Source organism: Psammomys obesus, unplaced genomic scaffold (assembly GCF_907164565.1).
Source record: "Psammomys obesus unplaced genomic scaffold, mPsaObe1.curated_primary_1811, whole genome shotgun sequence".
NCBI classification, from domain to species: domain Eukaryota; kingdom Metazoa; phylum Chordata; class Mammalia; order Rodentia; family Muridae; genus Psammomys; species Psammomys obesus.
In genome coordinates, this window is record NW_026596064.1 from 2,649,259 (window position 1) to 2,668,553 (window position 19,295).

The 19,295-nt window shown below is 47.2% G+C and overlaps 1 protein-coding gene across 3 annotated transcripts in view; it reads right to left on the reverse strand.

Moving 5' to 3' along the window:
• Nucleotides 1-19,295, reverse strand: part of Etv5 (ETS variant transcription factor 5) — a 53,242-nt gene that overhangs the window by 6,155 nt on the left and 27,792 nt on the right. For all 3 annotated transcript variants that reach the window (XM_055625127.1, XM_055625129.1, XM_055625128.1), the window contains exons 8-11: nucleotides 13,673-13,929; nucleotides 11,711-11,770; nucleotides 6,137-6,205; nucleotides 5,848-6,017 (exon numbers count right to left, since the gene is read on the reverse strand). In XM_055625127.1, coding sequence (XP_055481102.1) covers nucleotides 5,848-6,017; nucleotides 6,137-6,205; nucleotides 11,711-11,770; nucleotides 13,673-13,929 — 556 coding nt within the window. The remainder of the gene's footprint in view (nucleotides 1-5,847; nucleotides 6,018-6,136; nucleotides 6,206-11,710; nucleotides 11,771-13,672; nucleotides 13,930-19,295) is intronic.

A 19,295-nucleotide genomic window follows, 5' to 3' on the forward strand; every position in this document is an offset into this window, starting at 1 on the left:
ATTGCTGTTCAGTGTCTCCCAGGCAACTACGAATCTCAGGTCTCCCCCTTTTCATGAATTCAAGTCTATTTAAAAAAATAAAACAAAGCTGCTTTTTTGAGAAAACACCAAATGGCAGCTGATGCCGGTGCAGTGGGAGGGCCCAGGAGGCTGAGGCGGCTTCTGAGAAGGATTCAGCATTGGTCTTAGGGGCTGCGGTTGTGGCCAAGAGTGGGGGTGGGCTCATGAAGGTAAAGCTGAAGACAAGGAGTGGATCCCTGTCACCAAGCTGGGCTGCCTGGTTAAGGACGTGAAGACTAAGCCCCTGGAAGAGATCTACCTGTTCTCTTGGCCCATTAAGAAATCCAAGATTACTGACTTTTTCCTGGTGCATCCCGGAAAGGATGAGGTTCTAAAGATCATGCCACGCAGAAGCAGAAGCAGATGCAGGCCGGCCAGTGGAGCAGGTGCAAGGTTTTAGTTGCTATTCAGGACTACAACGGTCACGCTGGTCTTGGTGTTAAGTGCTCTAAGGAGGTAGCCCCATCCCAGGGGCCACCATCTTGGCCAAGCCTTCCAACATCCCCATGAGGAAAGGCTACTGAGGGAACAAGATTGGCAAGCTCCTCACTGTTCCGGCAAGGTGACAGGCCGCTGTGGTTCTGTTTGGTGCATGTCATCCCTGCCCACAGAGGCACTGGCATCATCTCTGTCCCTGTGCCCAAGAAGCTACTAGGATGGTCGGTACCAATGACTGCTACACATCAGCCAGGGGCTGTGCTGCCATCCTGGACAGCTTTGCCAAGGCCACCTTTGATGCCACCTCCAAGACCTACAGCTACCTGAGCCCCGACCTCTGGAAAGAGGCTGTGCTCACCAAGTCTCCTTGTCAGGAATTCACTGATCATCTTGTAAAAACCCACACCAGAGTCTCTGTTCAGAGCACCCAGGCTCCAGCTGTGGCTACCATGTTAAGTTTTGTTGTTGTTTTTTTAATATAAGAAAAATAAAGTGAATTAAGTCTGTTAAAAAACAAAAAACAAACAACAACAAAACAGAAAACCCAAAAGGTAGAGGCCTAAGTGGTAGAACCTGCCTTTAATCTCAGCACTATGAGGCAGGCAGATCTCTGAGTTCATGGCCAGCCTGGTCTACAGAGTGAGTTCAGGGCAGCCAGGGCTCTGTTATACAGAGAAACCGTGTCTCCAAAAAAACCAAAACAAAGCCCAAAAGGCAAAACTTAGCAAAAACTAAATCCTCATTTTAATGAGACAGGGTCTTATTATGTAGCCATGGCTGGCCTGGAACTCACTGTGTAGCCCAGGCTTGTCTTGACCTCTGGCCTGCTGGAATTAAAGGTGTGTGCCAACCTGCCCAGCAAGGGTAAATATTCTAAATCAACGGAAATATTGGTAAAAAAATAAACAAACAAATACATAAATAAAAATAAAATTCTGCTCAGTCAATCTCAGTCCTGCCAGGATCAATGGCAACTCACATGCCAAAACTAAGCCCCAACTCGTCTGCCACAAGGGACAAGGAATGTCAAGGTAACTGGCTTCGTCTCTTTACTCCACCCAATGGTGGAAAACCACTTTGCCTAGCCTTCAGCTTGCGCAGTGACCTCTCTGCTGTCAGCACATGCGATAGCTTACTGGAGAGGTTTTATGTATGTGCAGATCTCAAAGCTGCTCTGGTAGTTATAATTCCTGACTCACCCTCCAGGCCGGTGCCCCGTGATTCAGAGGCCCCCTCTATAGTAAGGCATGATGCAGCTGGAGACTCGGGCAGTCCTTATTTGGTGTTACGAGGAGCAGGCGAGAGCGTATTGCCAGCTCGTTCTTTCTTTCTGTTTCCCTAGTAGTAGGTTATAGAATGTTCATTTTGGGAGCTGAGATGGGGCGGGGGTGGGGGGAGAGAAGGACACAGGGACTCACCTATTCCTCTTCAAAGAGCAAGCGAACAGTCGCAGGACAAGGAGCAGCTCTTTCTAGCAAGCCAGCTTTTAAAACCTCCCATGGAATCACTGGTCTGCCTCATGTCCAACACACAACCCCATGGCCCCCCAATATTCATATTAATGCAGATTCACAGTTAAAATGGCTCCAGATTAAAGCCGAGTCAGTCACAATTGAGAGGGTGCTAAGTTGGATGACTGTCAAAAGACATTTGATTAGGGGGCCTGCCAAAACGCAGTTCTAAAACCACAATTTCCATGCACAGTGTAATGGATATTATGGATAATTACCCAGAGTGCACTACTCAGCCACACAGCTGCCTACAATTACATCCCCAACAGCTTCCTCCTCTGCTTCACCCTTTAAGCTCCCCCCTGACAACTTCTTGCAGCTTTCCCCAGGAGCTGGTGGCATCTTCCCGACATTAACAAGGACAAGGTCCTCACAGTTACACAGGGAGCAGAAGAGGAAAACAAACATCTCGTAGGCCGAGGCTAAGTGTTCTGAAGACTGCAAAGGGCCCCGTATGAAGGCGCGAAAGAACGCCAGGGACCTCAGCATAGGGAGAAAAAAGCAGCCCCTAAAGAAACGATGCTGGGATGCCTCAGTGGGCGGAGGCACCAGGGCCGTGCCTCCTGGACCCACATGATAGAAAACTCCTGTGGGTTGCCCTCTGAGGCAGCACACGCAAACCTGCGCCACTCCCACAATAAAAATGCAACAACAATAAATGCTGCTCAATCCACAGAGAGGCTCAGGGCCACACACGTGACTTGGCATTTATGAGCATTCTGGGTTAATATTAGTTCCTTCATTAAGTAAGAAAGCAGGGGCCCTCTGCCATCTGTTCATCATTTTCCTTACTGCTGGTAGGAGAGCGGAAGATTCAATAACAGCCTTACAGAGGCTCATAACCAGGTTTACCTGCAGCTGGACAGCCTGTGCTCAGGCCCGAGGCGGTGGCAATAAAGTCATAAAAGCTCCTGTTTGTGGGATGAGATGAATCAATAAGGGCTGCCCACAAGACAGGCTTACTTTCATTTCAAAAAGGCTTGGTGAGTCAAGGTGTCCCCCCCCAGTCTCATGTAAAGCAGGCCACATTAACAGGAAGGTCCCGAGTGAGGAAGGAATGGGCCTAGGCGGGGCAGTGGCCCTCCAGCAGGACAACTGAGGCCAACCAGAGGCTGGCTGTGGTGCTACGATGTTGATAGCATTTCTGTGTAAACAGGAGACAGGGAATGTGGCGCTATGTTCATTTGGAGGCCAGAGAGGCAAGCTGGGTGTCTTCTGTGCTTGTTCTCTGCTTCACTTTCTGAGACAGGGCCTCTCCCTAAACCTGGAACTCATCCATTTGATTAGGCTGGACAGGGATCTGTCTGCCTTCACCCCGAGTGCCAGCGTTACAGATGTGGTGCTGTGTCTGGCTTTTCCATGGATGCTGAGGACACACACTGGAAACTTCGTTGTCGTGTGGCCGGCACCTGAACGACTGCACCTTTCTCCTTAGCCTCACACATGGATGTTTTCTACCACGTTAAAGGAAGCCTGCCATATTCTTCTACCAATTCAAGATTTCCCCAATGTCTAATCCATCTTTTCTCCTCCTTTTCCTATCAACTTTCAGACCACGTCCTCCTCCAAACAAAGTATCAGGGTGTTGCCTCCTGTTGCTAACTCTGCAGTCTTTAATGGGATGCTTCCCAACAGTGCAGTTCTCATTTCCGTTGTAGCCAACTCAGGGATAGCATTTACCTAACCATGCACCATAAAAGAAGCATATGTCAGCTGGCGAGTGTATCTTTTTTTGTTGTTTTTTTGAGATGGTTTTATTCGAGTAGCCTAGACTGTCCTGGACTGGCTTTGTACACCAGGCTGGCCTTGAACTCACAGTGATCCACCTGCCTGCCTCTGTCTCCCCGAGTGCTAAGATTACAGGTGTGTGCCACTGGGCCCGGCGTGTGTGTGTGTGTGTGTACTTAGTCAAATAGAAAGTACTCCCTTTGGAATGTGTTCCACTAATAACTGGGTTTAATTCTTCTCTATGCTGTCTGTTCAGGAAGGGGTCTCATCTTCGCTGAAGATGAGGTGGTTAACAGTGCTGGCACGCGGGGGGAGGGGGAAGGACACTTTCAAAGGAGTCACCTAAGACTTTCTGCATATCAGATATTTACATTACAATACTAACAGTAGCAAAATTAGAGTTACGAAGTAGCCACAAAAATAATTTTACGGTTGGGGTCATCACAACAGAAGAACTGTATTAAGGGGCTGCGGCATCAAGAAAGAAGGTTGAGAACCACTGTTGGAGAGCATTTTCTTAATTAGTCCTTGCTGTGGGAGGGCCTCTTCAATTTTGAGTGGGGACTCCCCTGGTTTTATAAGAAAGGCTGAGCAAGCCAGTAAGCAACACGTCTTCATGGCCTCTGCGTCAGCTCCTGCCTCCAACTTCCTGCCCTGTTTGAGCTCCTGCCTGGACCTCCTTGGATGATGAACAATGATATGGAAGCATAAGATCCCCTCACCTCCCCCCCCAAAAAAAAAAACCCCAAAATCTTTTTCTACAGGAGTTGCTTTTGGTCATGGTGTTTTTTCACAGCAACAGTAATCCTAACTACAATACCCAGGATCCTACATAACATCTTTTTTTAAAAAAAGCATCTATATATTCTGGAGAGATGGCTTAGCAGTTAAGAGCACTGTGTTCTGCAGAGGACCCAGGTTGGATTCCCAGCACCCACACAGTAGCTGTCAAGCACCTGTAACTCTAGTTCCAGGGGATCCAATGCCCTCTCCTGGCTCCCAAAGGCACTGCATGTATGTGGTAGATCTACATACAGCCAGGCCCGCGCACGCGTGCATGCGTGCGTACACGTACACACACACACACACACGAAATAAATACTTATAAAAAGTTTAGGTTTCTCAGACTTATCTTGGGTAATTTTATTTCTCCAAGTTTAGAGTCATCTACAGTATGTAGTGAGGTCAGTGAGGACTCAGCAGGTTAAGGCACTTGCTGCTACTACCAATCCCGGCGACTTAAGTTTGATCCCTGAGACCCACATACAGGAGAGAACTGATGGCCAAAACGGGTCCTCTGACTTTCACACGCACACATGAATTGAATGCACAAGCACGTGAACACACACTAAATAAATATTGAAAAAGAAAAGAAATACGTAGGAGGGTAAATACTAGCATGTCACACAGTATGTTCAGGCAGCCTCAAGCCACAGGCTGTGAACCGACTAGGGTTGAGATCAACTCAGCTGTGTTATAGAAACTGCACTTCCACAACTTTAAGAGGACGAACGCATCCTATACTAGAGCAACTCTTCATGGCTTCAACCCCCATTCCACCCCCATGCCCTGGGGTGCGATATACTTTTAATGTTGTCTACAATGGAGGACTCTTGCCTGTTCGTTTGGCAACATGCAGAAAATTGTCCTATTGACAGGAAGAACACTGCCGAGCCCACCAGCAGAGCCCACCAGGCACAGCCTCTCCCTCTCTCTCCCATCCAGCAACTACTGTGGTGGCTTAAGTAAGAAATGTGCCCCATAGTCCCTGGCAGTTGAACCCTTGGTGTCCAGTTGGTGTTTGCTGTCTGAGGAGAACTAGGAGGCATGGCTTTGCTGGAGGAAGTGTGTCACTGGAGGGGGCTTTGAGGTTTCAAAGTCCTGAGCCATCCCTAGTGCGTGCTCTTTGCCTCATGTTAATGCTGAAGCTGTGAGCTCCTAGCTTCCTTCTCCTGCCACCATGCCTGCAGCTTGCTGCCCTGCCTCCTTGCCATGACAAGCTCTTACCTCCCCGGAACTGTAGAAAGCCCAAATACACGTTTCTATAAGTTTCCTCGGTCACGATGTCTTATCACAGCAACAGAAAAGTAACGGAGACACTCAGACTCACCTCTTCCGGTTCTATCAGCTTAAATTCCATGCCTCGACCAGTCCAGGCGATGAAGTGGGCATTGGCTGGGTCATCAAGAAGGGTGACAAGGAACTGCCACAGCTGAAGGGAGCCTCGTCTCTGATAGGGGGGGCCCTCCCGGTACATGGTGGGCTCCTGCTTGACTTTGCCTGTGTGGGACAGGGGTGTACATGTAATAATTTAGGCTGGAGTTTCGGGGGGGGGGGTGTTGCTTAAAAAAGCAGTGCAACCCTCTCACCCAGCATCCGGTCTTGGATGGGCATCTTACCTTCCAGTCTTTCCGGCACCACGCAAGTGTCATCAAAGTATAGCCTGGGGTCCTTTTCGTATGTGAATCCTGAAAGAGTTTTAAAAAGAAAGCCCACACTTGCTTAGCATCCGGTACTATACTAAAAACTATACTGACATTCTTTAATGTAAACAACTTTTTTATTATCATCTTGTATTCGTGGTGTGCATATGCCCCACACAGCTCTCTGGGGTCAGTTCTCTTTTACCTTTCACAGGGGTCCTGGGGACCTGAACCCAGGATGTCAGGTGTTCGTGGCAAGTGCTTCTGCCTGTGGAACCCTCTCACCAGGTTGTTTCATTTTTGGTTCCTTAGCGTTTCTGTTGCACCAATGCCAGACTGAATTTCCAGAGACTTCCAAAGGACTCAAGCATTCACGTTCTGATGTCATTATCTTGGTCTCAGTGAGGGCTGAATCAGTTCCTGCTAACAGGGCTCGAGCTGCAGGAACCACTGAGTCACCACAGGGTCCTTCACATCGTAAGCCGTTTGCAGGAGGCACTGTTTCTATGACTAACGCATCCACTCTGGTCAGCCTAGCACGCTGGCTTTCTTTTGTTTGTGACAGTGCTGTCATTTTCCTTTCTGCTAACATGAACTCAGCCTTCCCAACATACGTGTCCAAGCTCTCCACACATTTCATGGGCTCTGACAAAGCGTTGAAGAAAAAGAAAATGGGCAGAGCCGCAGGGCGACGGAAGACTAGTTAAGAGCAGCACACTTCAACCAAAACTGGAGCACTGTCTCCAAACAGAAGGAATCAGGGGAGAGTTGTCCACAGAAAGGGGGTCAAGAAATAGGAATCAAGCTGGTGATACGCACTCTGTAACCCCAGCACTCTGGAAGGCACAGGCAGGCAGATCTCGAGTTTGAGGCCAGCCTGGCTACAGAGACACCCTGTCTCAAAAAACCAAAATCAAAACCAACCAACCAACCAACCAAAAAAAAAAAAAAAAACAGAAAACCGAGGCTGGGCAGTGGTGGTGCACACCTTTAAACCCAGTGCTTGGGAGGCAGAGGCAGGTGGATCTCAGAGCTGGAGGCCAGCCGGATCTACAGAGGGAGTTCCAATTTATCCAGGGTCACACAGGGAAACACTGTCTCATATAACCAAAAGGGGAACTGAGTGGTTCAAAGACACACACCAAAGACTAAATGGCTAAGGCATGAAGTGAAGGGATGATGGAAAAAGATGGCTGCACATTCTCCACCAACAAACTGCTGACATGTGTGAGTGTAGAGCCTCCTACTCCTCAACAAGATTCATGGTTCAAGCCCAAGGCAGCTAACAGCTCCATGACAGGCACCCCATGCTCCCTGCCTCAACAGCATCACACTTGGTATACAGTGCTTCATCCCTGGCTTAGTCCCTGGCTCAGTCACCTGGTTGGAGGCTGCCAGTCCGTGTGGACTGAATATGCAGACGGGAGGACAGGCAAAGTGACATGCAAACCCCACACAGGTCAAGGATCCCAGACGGGAATCCCTCGGTCTTCAAAATCAGCTCAGGCCCGGCACCATCATAATATGCTGAGGCCTAGAAAAAACTCAGTGCAATGGAGGAGACTAATTCTCCTGATGTTTATGCGGCTCATCTTTCGTTCTTCAGCCTTAGGCGTGATTTTTCTGTTTAAATTAACGGCACCATATACAGGCCAGAGAAATGGCGCAATGGGTCAGAGCACTGGGCTGCTACACCACAGTGCAATAGCTTTTGGTGCAGTGTGTGAGACAAACGGCGCTAAGGAAAGACAGCTGCAGACTGTAGCCAGCACCGTTAAGACACCCAGTGATCCTGTGCCAGGTGGGATGGCTCATGCCTTCAGTTCCAGCACTCTGGGGGCAGAGGCAGGTGGATCTCTTTGGAGTTCCAGGCAGCCTTGTCCACTCAGGAGTAACGGTGAGACCCTGCCTCAAAAACATACAAACTAGCAAACAACCCAAAATGCCAGTATGAGGATTTTAATCTTGATATCCCCTGCCATGGAGGGGATTTCCCAAGGACGAACGGTCATATCCTATGTATCTTAGTGTTGTCATAACTCCTTACCTATAATAACTGTTCAGTATTCGAGGGACTACACACCTTTTCCTTTGAGACATGCTCTCATGCGGCACAGGCTACCCTGAATTCATAGAGCTGAGGACAACCTTAAACTTCTCATCTTCCTACCCCACCCCCAAGCGCTAGGACCATATAGGTGTGTGCACAACACCTGGCAAACTGGCTTTTATGACAATCTGGCATTATCAGCAAGTCATAATTCCTCATGCGTCATGCTTCTTACCCTTAGCTGCCAGGAGGTGACACAGTCCCCACCTTCCATATGTGTTTTGGTACTCCAGTACTGTTTAAATGGTCTCGTTATAAAGTCATTTTAAGCGGAAACCACTTTAAAGTTTATACACCTGTCAAATGTGCCGTGTTATTTCTCTTATTTCTCAGCACTGTTTTGTTGTTGTTTTTTTTCCTCCAAGGTATAGATAATTCATCCACAACCCCACAAGCCTAGATTAAATTCTTGTTTTGGTTTTCAAAAGCCTATAAGGAACATCATCTGGGCACATTTTGTGGTTTCTAGTCATTGCCACAGGCGGTCCTCTACAACACCTGGAAGATGCTCCTGGTTGAAGTAATAATTCAGTTGAGTTTGCATCAGCAGTTATTTCAGTTGTGGCCAGACCCGTATCTAATCACTCAAATAAAGGTACAGGAAGGAAGAACCTTTTGATGGGCAAAGTGGAAATGAAAGACTCAAAATATCACTCGAGGATTCTAGGTGAGTACCTGAGGCAGAATGGCTATCTTAGCAATCGGAGATGCCAATCAGGAACACTTGTTTTGATAACTGTTTCCTAGGCATCTGTGGTCAAGACTGTAAAGGAAGGATAGGAAAAACCAGGCCAAGATAATTTAGAGCAGTTTAAGACGCTGGCTTCTTCGAAATTCACTTTTTCAGTGTGTGCGGTCAATTGGGGAAAGGACTAGGTTGGAGGGGGGAGGCTGGCGGTGGCTCCGTGAGATGGTCTGTGTGTAGTAAGCAACCTAAAATCTTACTAAAAATATTTCCCTTAAGAGCACGCTCTCTGCTAAATGTTGTAATTATACAAAATGTTTGCCTCGCTCTCCTTGCTGCTCCCTCCCCCCGGTGCCTGCTGCAGACATCATCAACTGCCTCTACAGAAACAGTGAGGAATCTGGAAGCAGCCTCGCACAGCTGTGTCTCCACAGCCAGCGGTCCGGTAGACAGCCCGCCTGCTCATGTCTGGACACTCTCTGAGAATATCACGGGGCATGAGGCAGGGTAAGCGGCACTGGTCTCATCCAGCTGGGGAAAGCTGCCTGCCCAAGAATCGGCGCTCATCAACTCGTCATTTGTTAAAAAAAAACAACCAATGCTCCCTGAGTACTTAAAATGCTACAGACAGGTGTTCACAGCCTCAGGTACATGAGATCTCACTCCGGAATTTGGAAACCCCACCACTAAGGGCAGTGGCTCTCAACCTGCAGGTGGAGACCCTTTCATAGGAGCTGCCTAACACTACCTTGCATAATCAGATACATTATGATTCACAACAGTTGTGAAATCAGTTAGGAAGTAGCAACAAAAATAATTTTATGGTTTGGGGGGGGACCACATATTGAGGAACTGTATTCAATGGTCACAGCATTAGGAAGGTTGAGAAGCACTCTCTCAGCACTAAAACTTTTAACTTAAAAGCCTCTTCAGTGAGTCTACAGTAAAGCTGAGGATGAGTGTGATTTTCAAACTTGGAAACCAAGACTTCTGGGCTCCGCATTGGAGCTTTTGATTCACGAGCTCTTGAGAATTTATTGATCCAAATTCCAAGGGAAGCCTGTGCCAAATGTCTGAGGGGGTCAGACTGATATAAAATATTTATATGGACAGATCTGTTTGACAGAAAATGAAATACTTCTGGGGACCTACGCTAAGGAAAAGTACTTCCCAGCCTCAGTGTTTGGAAAGGACCCTACCCCACTGCCTGAAAGAGTGACTTCCAGCCAGTGCCTACCCCTGAAGGACTTCCCTCTCAAACCACACAGAGATCCTTCCCTCTTCGTACAGGAGCTATGAGTTCTGCAAATACTCCTCACGGCTCTGACAGCTCAATTATCCTCTGCCGCCTTTCTCCTCTGGATTCCCACCCCATTACTTCTTCAAACCAGCCCTAAAAATTTAAAAATTGGCAACCACACACTGAAAACAGACAATAAAATGCTGGCCTTTACAAAACCTGGCAGTGAATGCCTCAAAAAATGGCACATCCCCTTAACCCAGAAGGTTCAGGGATTCAGCTTCAAGAAGTAGTCAAGGAATTGTGGAAAGAGTTAATGAGATGGATGTTCGTTTTTAATTATTTTGTGAGGCATTTGTAAATATTTAAACGTTAGCAAGTGGTCATAAGCCAAATGCATCCTCACAAAGCAAGTACTATGTAGCTACCATGGACAAAGCGGCTGAGAGATGCTGGATCTGGCTGATAACACTGGACAGATGGTATGGAGAGAGATAGATGAAGGCTGGGCCCTGGGCCATGACAGCTTATTTCAGAATTTTGGGTCTACCTTCCAAACTACTTATTTTAGAGTGAATCTTGTGACCTCTGGGAGTTTCAGTGGCTTATACGACTGACTAAATGAGTTGAATGCAAGTAAAAAGCTCAGGACAGAGTCTGGTATGAACACACGGTCTATTAGTAACTCCTGCTGAAAGACTGGACAAAGGAATCATGGTATGATTTGCACAGTTCTGTACAGACGCGTGCACAGAGAAGAAAGCTCCTGACTGTCTTTGGACAGTGAAATCTGATCTTTGTATTTGTGTCTGTCTAAACTGTGCGTAATTTGTGCTTATTGATTACAGAAAGAATAAGCTATAAAGTTTGCGCTGTGAACAAAAGAATCACAAGAGCAAGGCTTTCCAGGAACTCCCAGCTCCAGATCCATTCTGACCATTTTCCTTGAGATACTACATGCTATACAACATCTATGAATCTTTCTAAACATTCTATTTAAGGGCCTGACATAGTGGCACATGCCAAGTTCCCCTTTTCTTTACATTGTCCTATGAACTCTGCAAAGTTAGGGTCACTGCCACTTCAAAGGACAATGGCTCTCTCAATGCTTAGAAGTCTGATCAAAGCCTCTGTGCAGAATAACTTAGCTTTCACACTCTCACAATCATATACCATGGAAGGTCTAACCACTGACCTCACAGCTCAGCTTAGAAGCAGTAATTTTAAGTTAAGCACGAGTAAGCTGGGTGTGGTGGCGCATGCCTTGAATTTCAATACTTGAGAGGCAGAGGTGGGCAGATCTCTGAGTTCAAGGCCAGCCTGCTCTACAAAGAGAGTCCAGGACAGACAGGGCTACAAAGAATAACCCTGTCTCGAAAAACCAAATAATGTGAAGCATGAGTATTTCCAAAAAAACTAAAAACAGACAGACAGACAGACAAAGTTAAAGGAAGGACTTCCACCATGCAGTACCCCACCCAGACCCCAACCAGAGGGCTAAAGCAAGCTCCTTACCGTCATGGTTGCTGGAGAAATACCCTCCTCGCATGTAGGATGACTGGCAGTTAGGCACTTCTGAAAGGCAAGAACAGATGCTCCCTTAGCAACCACTCCTGCAGAACAGCAGAGACCACACCAGGAAGCAGGGGCCCTAAACCTCACAATTAAGGCGCTGCTGCTTGGGTTCTGTCAACTTTAACACAAGTCAGAGTTCCTTGGGAAAAGGGAAACTTCACTGAGCAACTGACTCTGTAAACCTAGCCCGTGGGGCACCTTATTAATGACTCATACGGGAGGGCCTGGCCTACTGTGGGAGAAGCCTGTCAAGCTGCTGCTTCTGGGGTGTGCAAGAAAGCAGGCTGAGTAAATTCCAGGCCAAACAGACAAGCCAGTGCAGTCCCTACTGTGGCAGCCCTCAGTAGTGATGAGCTGCGATCCCTGGCCAGCCCCACCCCACCCCCCAACTTGATCCCGATGAGTGTCTTACTGCAGGAACGAAAACTCAATCTGAGACAAAGGACACGCCTTTGGGGCTCTGTTCTGTGCAGGTGTACCAGGTTAACACACAATACAGCTCACACCGCAACCCACAGCGTGCAAGTATGACCCTCCTCATCCAGAGGGCCACTCTGTCTTCAGACATCACTTCACAAGGCACCAGGTGAGAAAGCTGCCCTCAAAGGGGCTTTAGGATGGGGAAGGGGAAGACGCCTGTTTCAGATCTGCTCCTTTGGCCAATGATGGTCATGTGCAATTCTGATGCCAGAAGGTATCTAAGGCCAAAAGGATTAGTGGAACTAAAGCTCTGAATCCAGGGTGACAACTGGCAGGGTGGGCACTCTAGTTTGGCAAGCACGTTCTCCCCACGGTGGATATGTTATGCTGAAACTCAGCCGTGCTCAAGTGGTCTTTTCTTTGGGGCCCCATGAGAGGAAGGTGACCCGAGTGCACCCTGGGACAAGGCGTCTGATGTGAACCTCTGCTGACTGCCTTTTGATTGAGTGGGAGGAGATTAGAAAGAAAAAAAAAAAAGTTGGCTAGATTAAAATGCCAATGCCAGGGGCCTGGTGGTTAAGAGCACGCCCTGCTCTTTTAGGGGACCTGGGTTCAATTCCCAGCACCCACATCAGGCAGCTCACAACCACCTGCAACTTCAGCTCCAGGGGAACGGCCCACCTTCTCAGATTTTCCCCAAACTAGTTTCTACGCAAACAAGCACAATCAGTGTGTTATCTCAAAGACCACCGCAAGGGGCACTCAGCTTCAGGTTGCTCCAACCTTCCAACCTATCAACCACCCTGCTGACGGTCACTTCACTCCCAACCATAAGGCAAGTGTGGATTCGGTGCAGCCCCATTAAAGGGGCTGGCCCACAAGACAGAGGAGGGAGGCAGGTCGGCCTCGACTTCTTCATATGCTGAAGGCCCTAGACAAGCCGCAGGGGCCAGTCACAGGTACCACAGCGTCCTCGGCAGGACAGGAGCACCAGCCCTGCGCAAGCCACGCCACAGAGGATCCGAACCAGCGGCCCCCTACATTTGCAGGTTATCAGGCCCTTTTCAGAAGGCTGGTTTTGCTCACAGAACTGTGTCTGAGATGGGGTTATGCTGGGTCTGCTGTACTGAAAACAAAGCCACCAAAAAACTAAACTAAACAAATGTGTTCCTCCAGGCCGGTACACTGAGGGGTAGGGCGCACCCAAGTGTGGGCCCAGCAATCTTCAGCCTGCCTCAGAGACATATTTTACACACTTTTGAACACCACTGGCTAATTCATTAAGCTCTTTGGGGGGTAGACTTTGTTTCTGGAGGTGCTGGCAGGCCATGGAACCCAGAAGACTGCACTGTTCCACCCTCAGCCCCTGAGGGCAATTCTAATACAGTGATTTCCCCCAAAGCATTGCACAGAGAAGACCCAACACGGATCAGATAGCCAAGCACGAGAACGCAGAAGCCGACGCAGTGAGTTTACACTAACCTGAATCGGCACAGTAGTCTCGGGGCTCCTGTTTGATTCCCATTGGTGACTGGAACCCGTGCGCCGGGGGACCAGGCATCCCGGGGACCCCATGTTCGTAGAGCGGGTCATGGTATTCCTGCTTGAATCCCTGAAGGGGTGGGGGAGCTGCCGGGACAATGGGCTCTGACATCTGCCGGTGGTAGCTGGGGCGATTATCTCCAGGGACTCCTGACTGAGGGAAGGGGTGGCAGGGCTCAGACAGCTGTCGCTGAAATCTGCAAGGGGAAAAAAAACAACAACAAAACATCGTATTGTTTAATACGAAGCAAATACTTACTAGGATCTAGCATTGGGGTTTTAGCCACAGCATCTGGTTTTAAGATGATGAATTAATTTCTAAATTAGAGAAATGTTGTTATTAATGTAAAATGTTGTTTATTATTAATGTGTGTGTATGTGTACACACGTGGGTGGGTTCTCTCTCCACCTCTCCACAGGTCCTGACAACCGAATTCTGATCATGTTAGCTCATACAGTCAAGTACCTTGAATGGCTGAACCACCTCACTGGCCCATGAATTAATTCTGAAAAGAACCAATGACTTACTTGGTATTGATACATATCATAAAGCTACCATAACTATAAGAAATGTAAAGGTTATTGGCAGATCAAAAGAATTGAATAAAAAAAAATCAGAAACTGTCAGGAATATTGCAAAATATACTTATTACCTGTTAAATTAAAGCATTTCAAATTTGTAGGGAAGGTTAGGTACTATTTTATACTGTATTCTGAACTAAATTTCATATGGACCAAAGATTTCATACTACGAAGTAAATATATCTGAGAACTTATACAATCTTGGGATGACAGAAAACTTAAGTCATCATGCTAATAGCAGACACCAAGATACACGTGGGTGAAGCCGGCATGGTGGTGGATGCCTGTGATCCCAGCACTCAGGAGGCAGAGGCAGGCCGATCTCTGTGAGTTTGAGGCCAGCCTGGTCTACAAACTGAGTCTGGAGTCCAGAAGAGCCAGCCAGGGCTGTTGCACAGAGAAGCCCTGTCTAGAAAGAAAAAAAAAAACAAAAACAAAACAAAAACACCCCAAACCCCCAAAACACATGTACACAAAAGTAAAACATGAAAGTGGGAAGGAAAAAAAAAATCTGTAATAGCTAGAAAGTGCCAGAAACAAAATCAAGAGTAAAACTGGGAATGCAGCAGTGATGATACTGCTTTTATCTTATTTATTTCACCCTGCACACAAGTCAAGATCTCATCGTCAGACCCTAATCTCTAAAACTTCTACAAGAAAAAAAGTAGAGAGTACACTTCAGGATACAGGCTTAGGTAAGGACTTTCTGAGTAAGACTCATCATGCAGAAAACAAGACCATCAGTCAGAGCGGGACTCCATGAGGCGGAAGCCATCAATGAATGAAGAGGCCACCTAAATGGGGAAAGTCTTTGCGAGGTTATAGCTGGCAGAGGATTAGTATCTAGAAGAAAAAATAAACTAAACATTAAGAAAATAAATGATCCCATTAAACTAGGAGCACCACACGCAGCTAAGAAAGATTTTTAAAGAGTGTTGGCCATCCTTAGCCATTAGGGGAATGTAAACTAAATTACACTGAGATGCTAGCTCAGCCCAGTCAGAATTTATAGATTAAGAAAACAAAACACACCGTTCTTACTGATAGATTTAACCAAATAGTTAGTTGGTCTTAGATGTGAATCAGTCTGTGTCAACAGGTGGCTAACAGATTGCTAACGCATCAAGACTTAAACCGGGGATCCGGGTACAGATAACACCACCCAGATCAGCCCACAGCAGGAACGGCAAGAAACACGAAAAAAAACCACCATGCTCTCGCATGATGCCTGAGCTTCTGTTCCCGTCTTAGCTGCCAGGCCAACATTCCACCACTGTGAAGTCCAGCGGTGCAGGCTAGCACTTCAGCAGAAACCTGGGCTTAAGGTTCCTGCTGACCCTTCGAGGGTCTCCGGACAAGCAAACCTGGGCTTGTCGTTTCAAATGGGCTAACGACCTGTGGGGAGCCTTTTGGAAAAGCATGGAGATGTTCCAGAGGCTTTATTCCTATTGGCGGCTCCAACCCCTTGTTACTTGAAAGGAACCACAGCGGGACAGTCCCTCCTTCCTCTTCTCCTGCCCCTCTGCCACCATGTTAGAACCGTCCAAGGTGACCCCTGCAAGTCAGTTCCTTTGACGGCCCGCACCACTCAGTTCTGTAACCAGAGCCCTGGCAGCTGGCGCAACCAAGGGTCCTGCTTCCGCTTAGTATTCATCTTCTCACCTTCCAGAGTGTAACCCTAGAGCTGGCCTGGGATGGCCTCGTTAGGAAGGATTGAGCCCAAAGACCAGGACAGACAGGGTTTTTCACCAGCGATGCTCTGCACTGCATACCGGAGAGTGGTAAAGGAGATCCTGGGGTAGGTCACAAGATCAACATATCTTGGGGGGGGGGGGGCAGGGGGGAATGGCCCAGAGCTTGGCGCTGTAATTGCTATTTGCAGAGATAGAGTAATTCAGTACTCGTCCTCAAAATACATCCTGTGCAGTTTACTCACTGGCCTTCATCTGAACCCCATACCGCTCTCAGCGATCTTTTTGAAGTAAGAATGTGTTGTCCACATAAAACATCCACCAAGAGGCTGCTGGGACCATGCCCAAGGAGCAGCAGCTTAAGCTGGCCAGGTGCTCTTCCTCCCACCCCATCCGGGACCCCAATGTAGCTTACAAGTAAGGAACTCACATTCAGTGAGCAAGGGGAGATAAACTACCGAGCAAGGCTCCGAGTGCCAGTTTATTTAAAGGACAAATTATTTATTTATTTATTTGTCAGATTTATACAGCTAGCGCCTTTCCTCTGGAGAGCAAGCCCACGCCACCAACATTTGGTTTACGTTATGAAAACTGTTAGATTCTTTTTCTGCATTTCCTTTTTGGTCTCAGCTGCCAACACGCAGAGTAAACACAATGGTAAGAGGAATAAAAGGGAAAAAAAAAAAAAAAGCAGAGATTCAACGCTGGGCTCACGGTGCCCATGACTGGCAGGTGACAGCTCAGAGGTCGCCTTCAAGACGATCTGTAAAATTCAATAAAAACCACACCACACCTCACCGTGAAGGCTAAGAGAACATGATAGAAAGAGCAGAGGCAAAAACGAGAGCCTGGCTGTGAGGTCAGAACAAGCTGAGCTGCAAGCCACTCTTCAACCACTGACTCTCCTCGTGACTTAGGCAAGTTACATAATAGCTGAGCCTTCGTTGTTTTTTTTTTCCCCCATCAGCAGCATAAGGATGACCAGGGCACCTGCCCCAAAGGTCTGCCGTAAAGATTACATAAGATAATGCACATAACTGGACGAAGCACGTAAGTTCTCACCACACAGAAGCTGAAATCACAAGCCATGCAAACATAAAGCCCTCACAGGATCAGGAGAGGCTACACACCCACAACACAGCTAAGAGGCCCCGGCTGTCCACAATACCCAGTGCCCCTCTGAGAGACAGCATGTTGGGCTGTGTTCCTGAGTGACCCGTTCGTGCCCACCTGGGAAGAAGACTGATACAGACTCGGCAGGCCACAAGGCCATCAGCTGACGTGGTATCCACACACAAGCCTAAGTCCATCAGCAAAACGACGGGGAGAACTTTGTGAAAACTGTACAAGGACAGCAACTGAGCAGGGTGCGGTGGCACTCACCTGTCATCAACACCAACACTCACTGAGGCAGAGGCCGGCGGATCTCTGTGCTTCCGAGGACAGCCTGGTCTACAAAGTCCAAGACAGCCAAGGCTACACAGAGAAACTCTGTCTCGAAAAACCAAAAACAGACAAAACAAAACCCCCGAAAAACAACAATAAAAAACCCAAAACAACCCCCCCCACAAACATAACAACTGAAGTTTCTAAGTCTATGGTATCAAAAAAGTTATGTTAAAACAATTATTTGTCATTATGTGGCTTTGCATGATAGGACAGGATCATGGGACCAGAGCTCAGGAGGACAAATTTCAGAACCGACTTCTCCCCACCTTTCACGTGGGTTCCAGGGATCCAGGCTCAGGTCGTAGGTTTGGGTAGCACACACTTAACTCTTGTGACATCTCACTGGCCCCAAAGTGATGCTTCAAGAGGAAAGAGCAGAGCCAGTGAGATGGCTCAGCAGTACAGTCATTTTGCCAAGCCTGACCATGTGCGCTTGTTCCCCGGGGCCCACGTGGTGGAGGGAGAGGCCGGACTCAGTTGGCTTCTGAGCTACATAAGTAAGTACTCCTCATCTCCATGGAATAATGTGAAAAAAACAAAAGAAGGTGAGTAAAACACAGCCAGGCATGGTGTTTAACACAATGACTGCTAGTCTGGGTAAGAACCCCAAGCCTACAGAAGGTTATCAGTTCCCTCGGAACCGGCGTTACAGGCAATTATGAGCTGCCTGACGTGAGTGCTGGGATCAGAACTCTGATCCTCTGAAAGAGCAGCAGGTGCTCTTAACCACACAGCCCCCTCTCCTGCCTTACCTAAACCACTCCCACAACTACTTTTCAAGGTTCTACTGATGGCATCTAGGACCTAAGGAAAAAAAAAAAAACTCTAAAAAAGTTTGAAAGGTATGAGAGCAAACAGCACAAATCATACCATAGGCAATACATCTACAGGAGAGTTTGAGCCTAAGCTGGCTGTCTAAATAGGTGGCTTTTATAGAAAACAGAACCAGACAGTCCAGAAAGAGTGAAACTAAGACAGAGAGACAGACAATGATTGACACCGCCAAGAAGTTGGCAGTGTCTGCCAAGGCTTTAAAGGCTCTAAATAAAAAAAGACAGTGACAGATATTCCAGGTTTTTAAAAGATATCACTGGCAACTTTGTGGTAATTAATTTTAAGACACCTAAACAAAAAATCCCTTAAATTTATTATTTATTAAACTACCCAGAAATTTAAGACAAACTAAAAGGTGAAAAACAAAACAAAACAAAACCTAAAACTATTTCCCACAACAACAATGTCAAGAGTAAGTTCAGTGCTAACTTTTTTCAACCAACTTCAAATAATAATTCAGATTTTACACGAAATATTCCAAATATAAAGACATCCTCCACGTATTTGATGAGTGCAACTTCAATGCTAAACCCAACGAAGTCCCTATATAAGAAAGAGAAAACACCTTATTCTCAATCATAAATTAGATGGGGGGGGGGGGGGTCCTGAACAATGCACGAGAAGCCAGGTTCAGCAACTGCAGAAGACCGACAATAGAGGCAGAACAGGGCTCGGCTGGCAAGGAGTGTGTAGGAGTGTGCCCCACAACCTTAGTCGATCCCTGGAACCCCGAGGTGGAAGGAGGCACCTGACTTTTGCAAAGTGGCCTCTGATCTCCATATACATTGTGTCACACGCACAAACACACATGTTAAAAAAAAAAAAATTCCAGATAATAAAGATACTAAAAACAATAAACATCTTGTATTTTTCACAAGAATGCAAGGATGGTTTCATAATATTCATTAAAAGAGGAAAATAATTTGATCATTAAAAAAATATATTTATTACATATACAGTATTCTGCCTGCAGGCCGGAAGAGGGCACCAGATCTCATTATAGATGG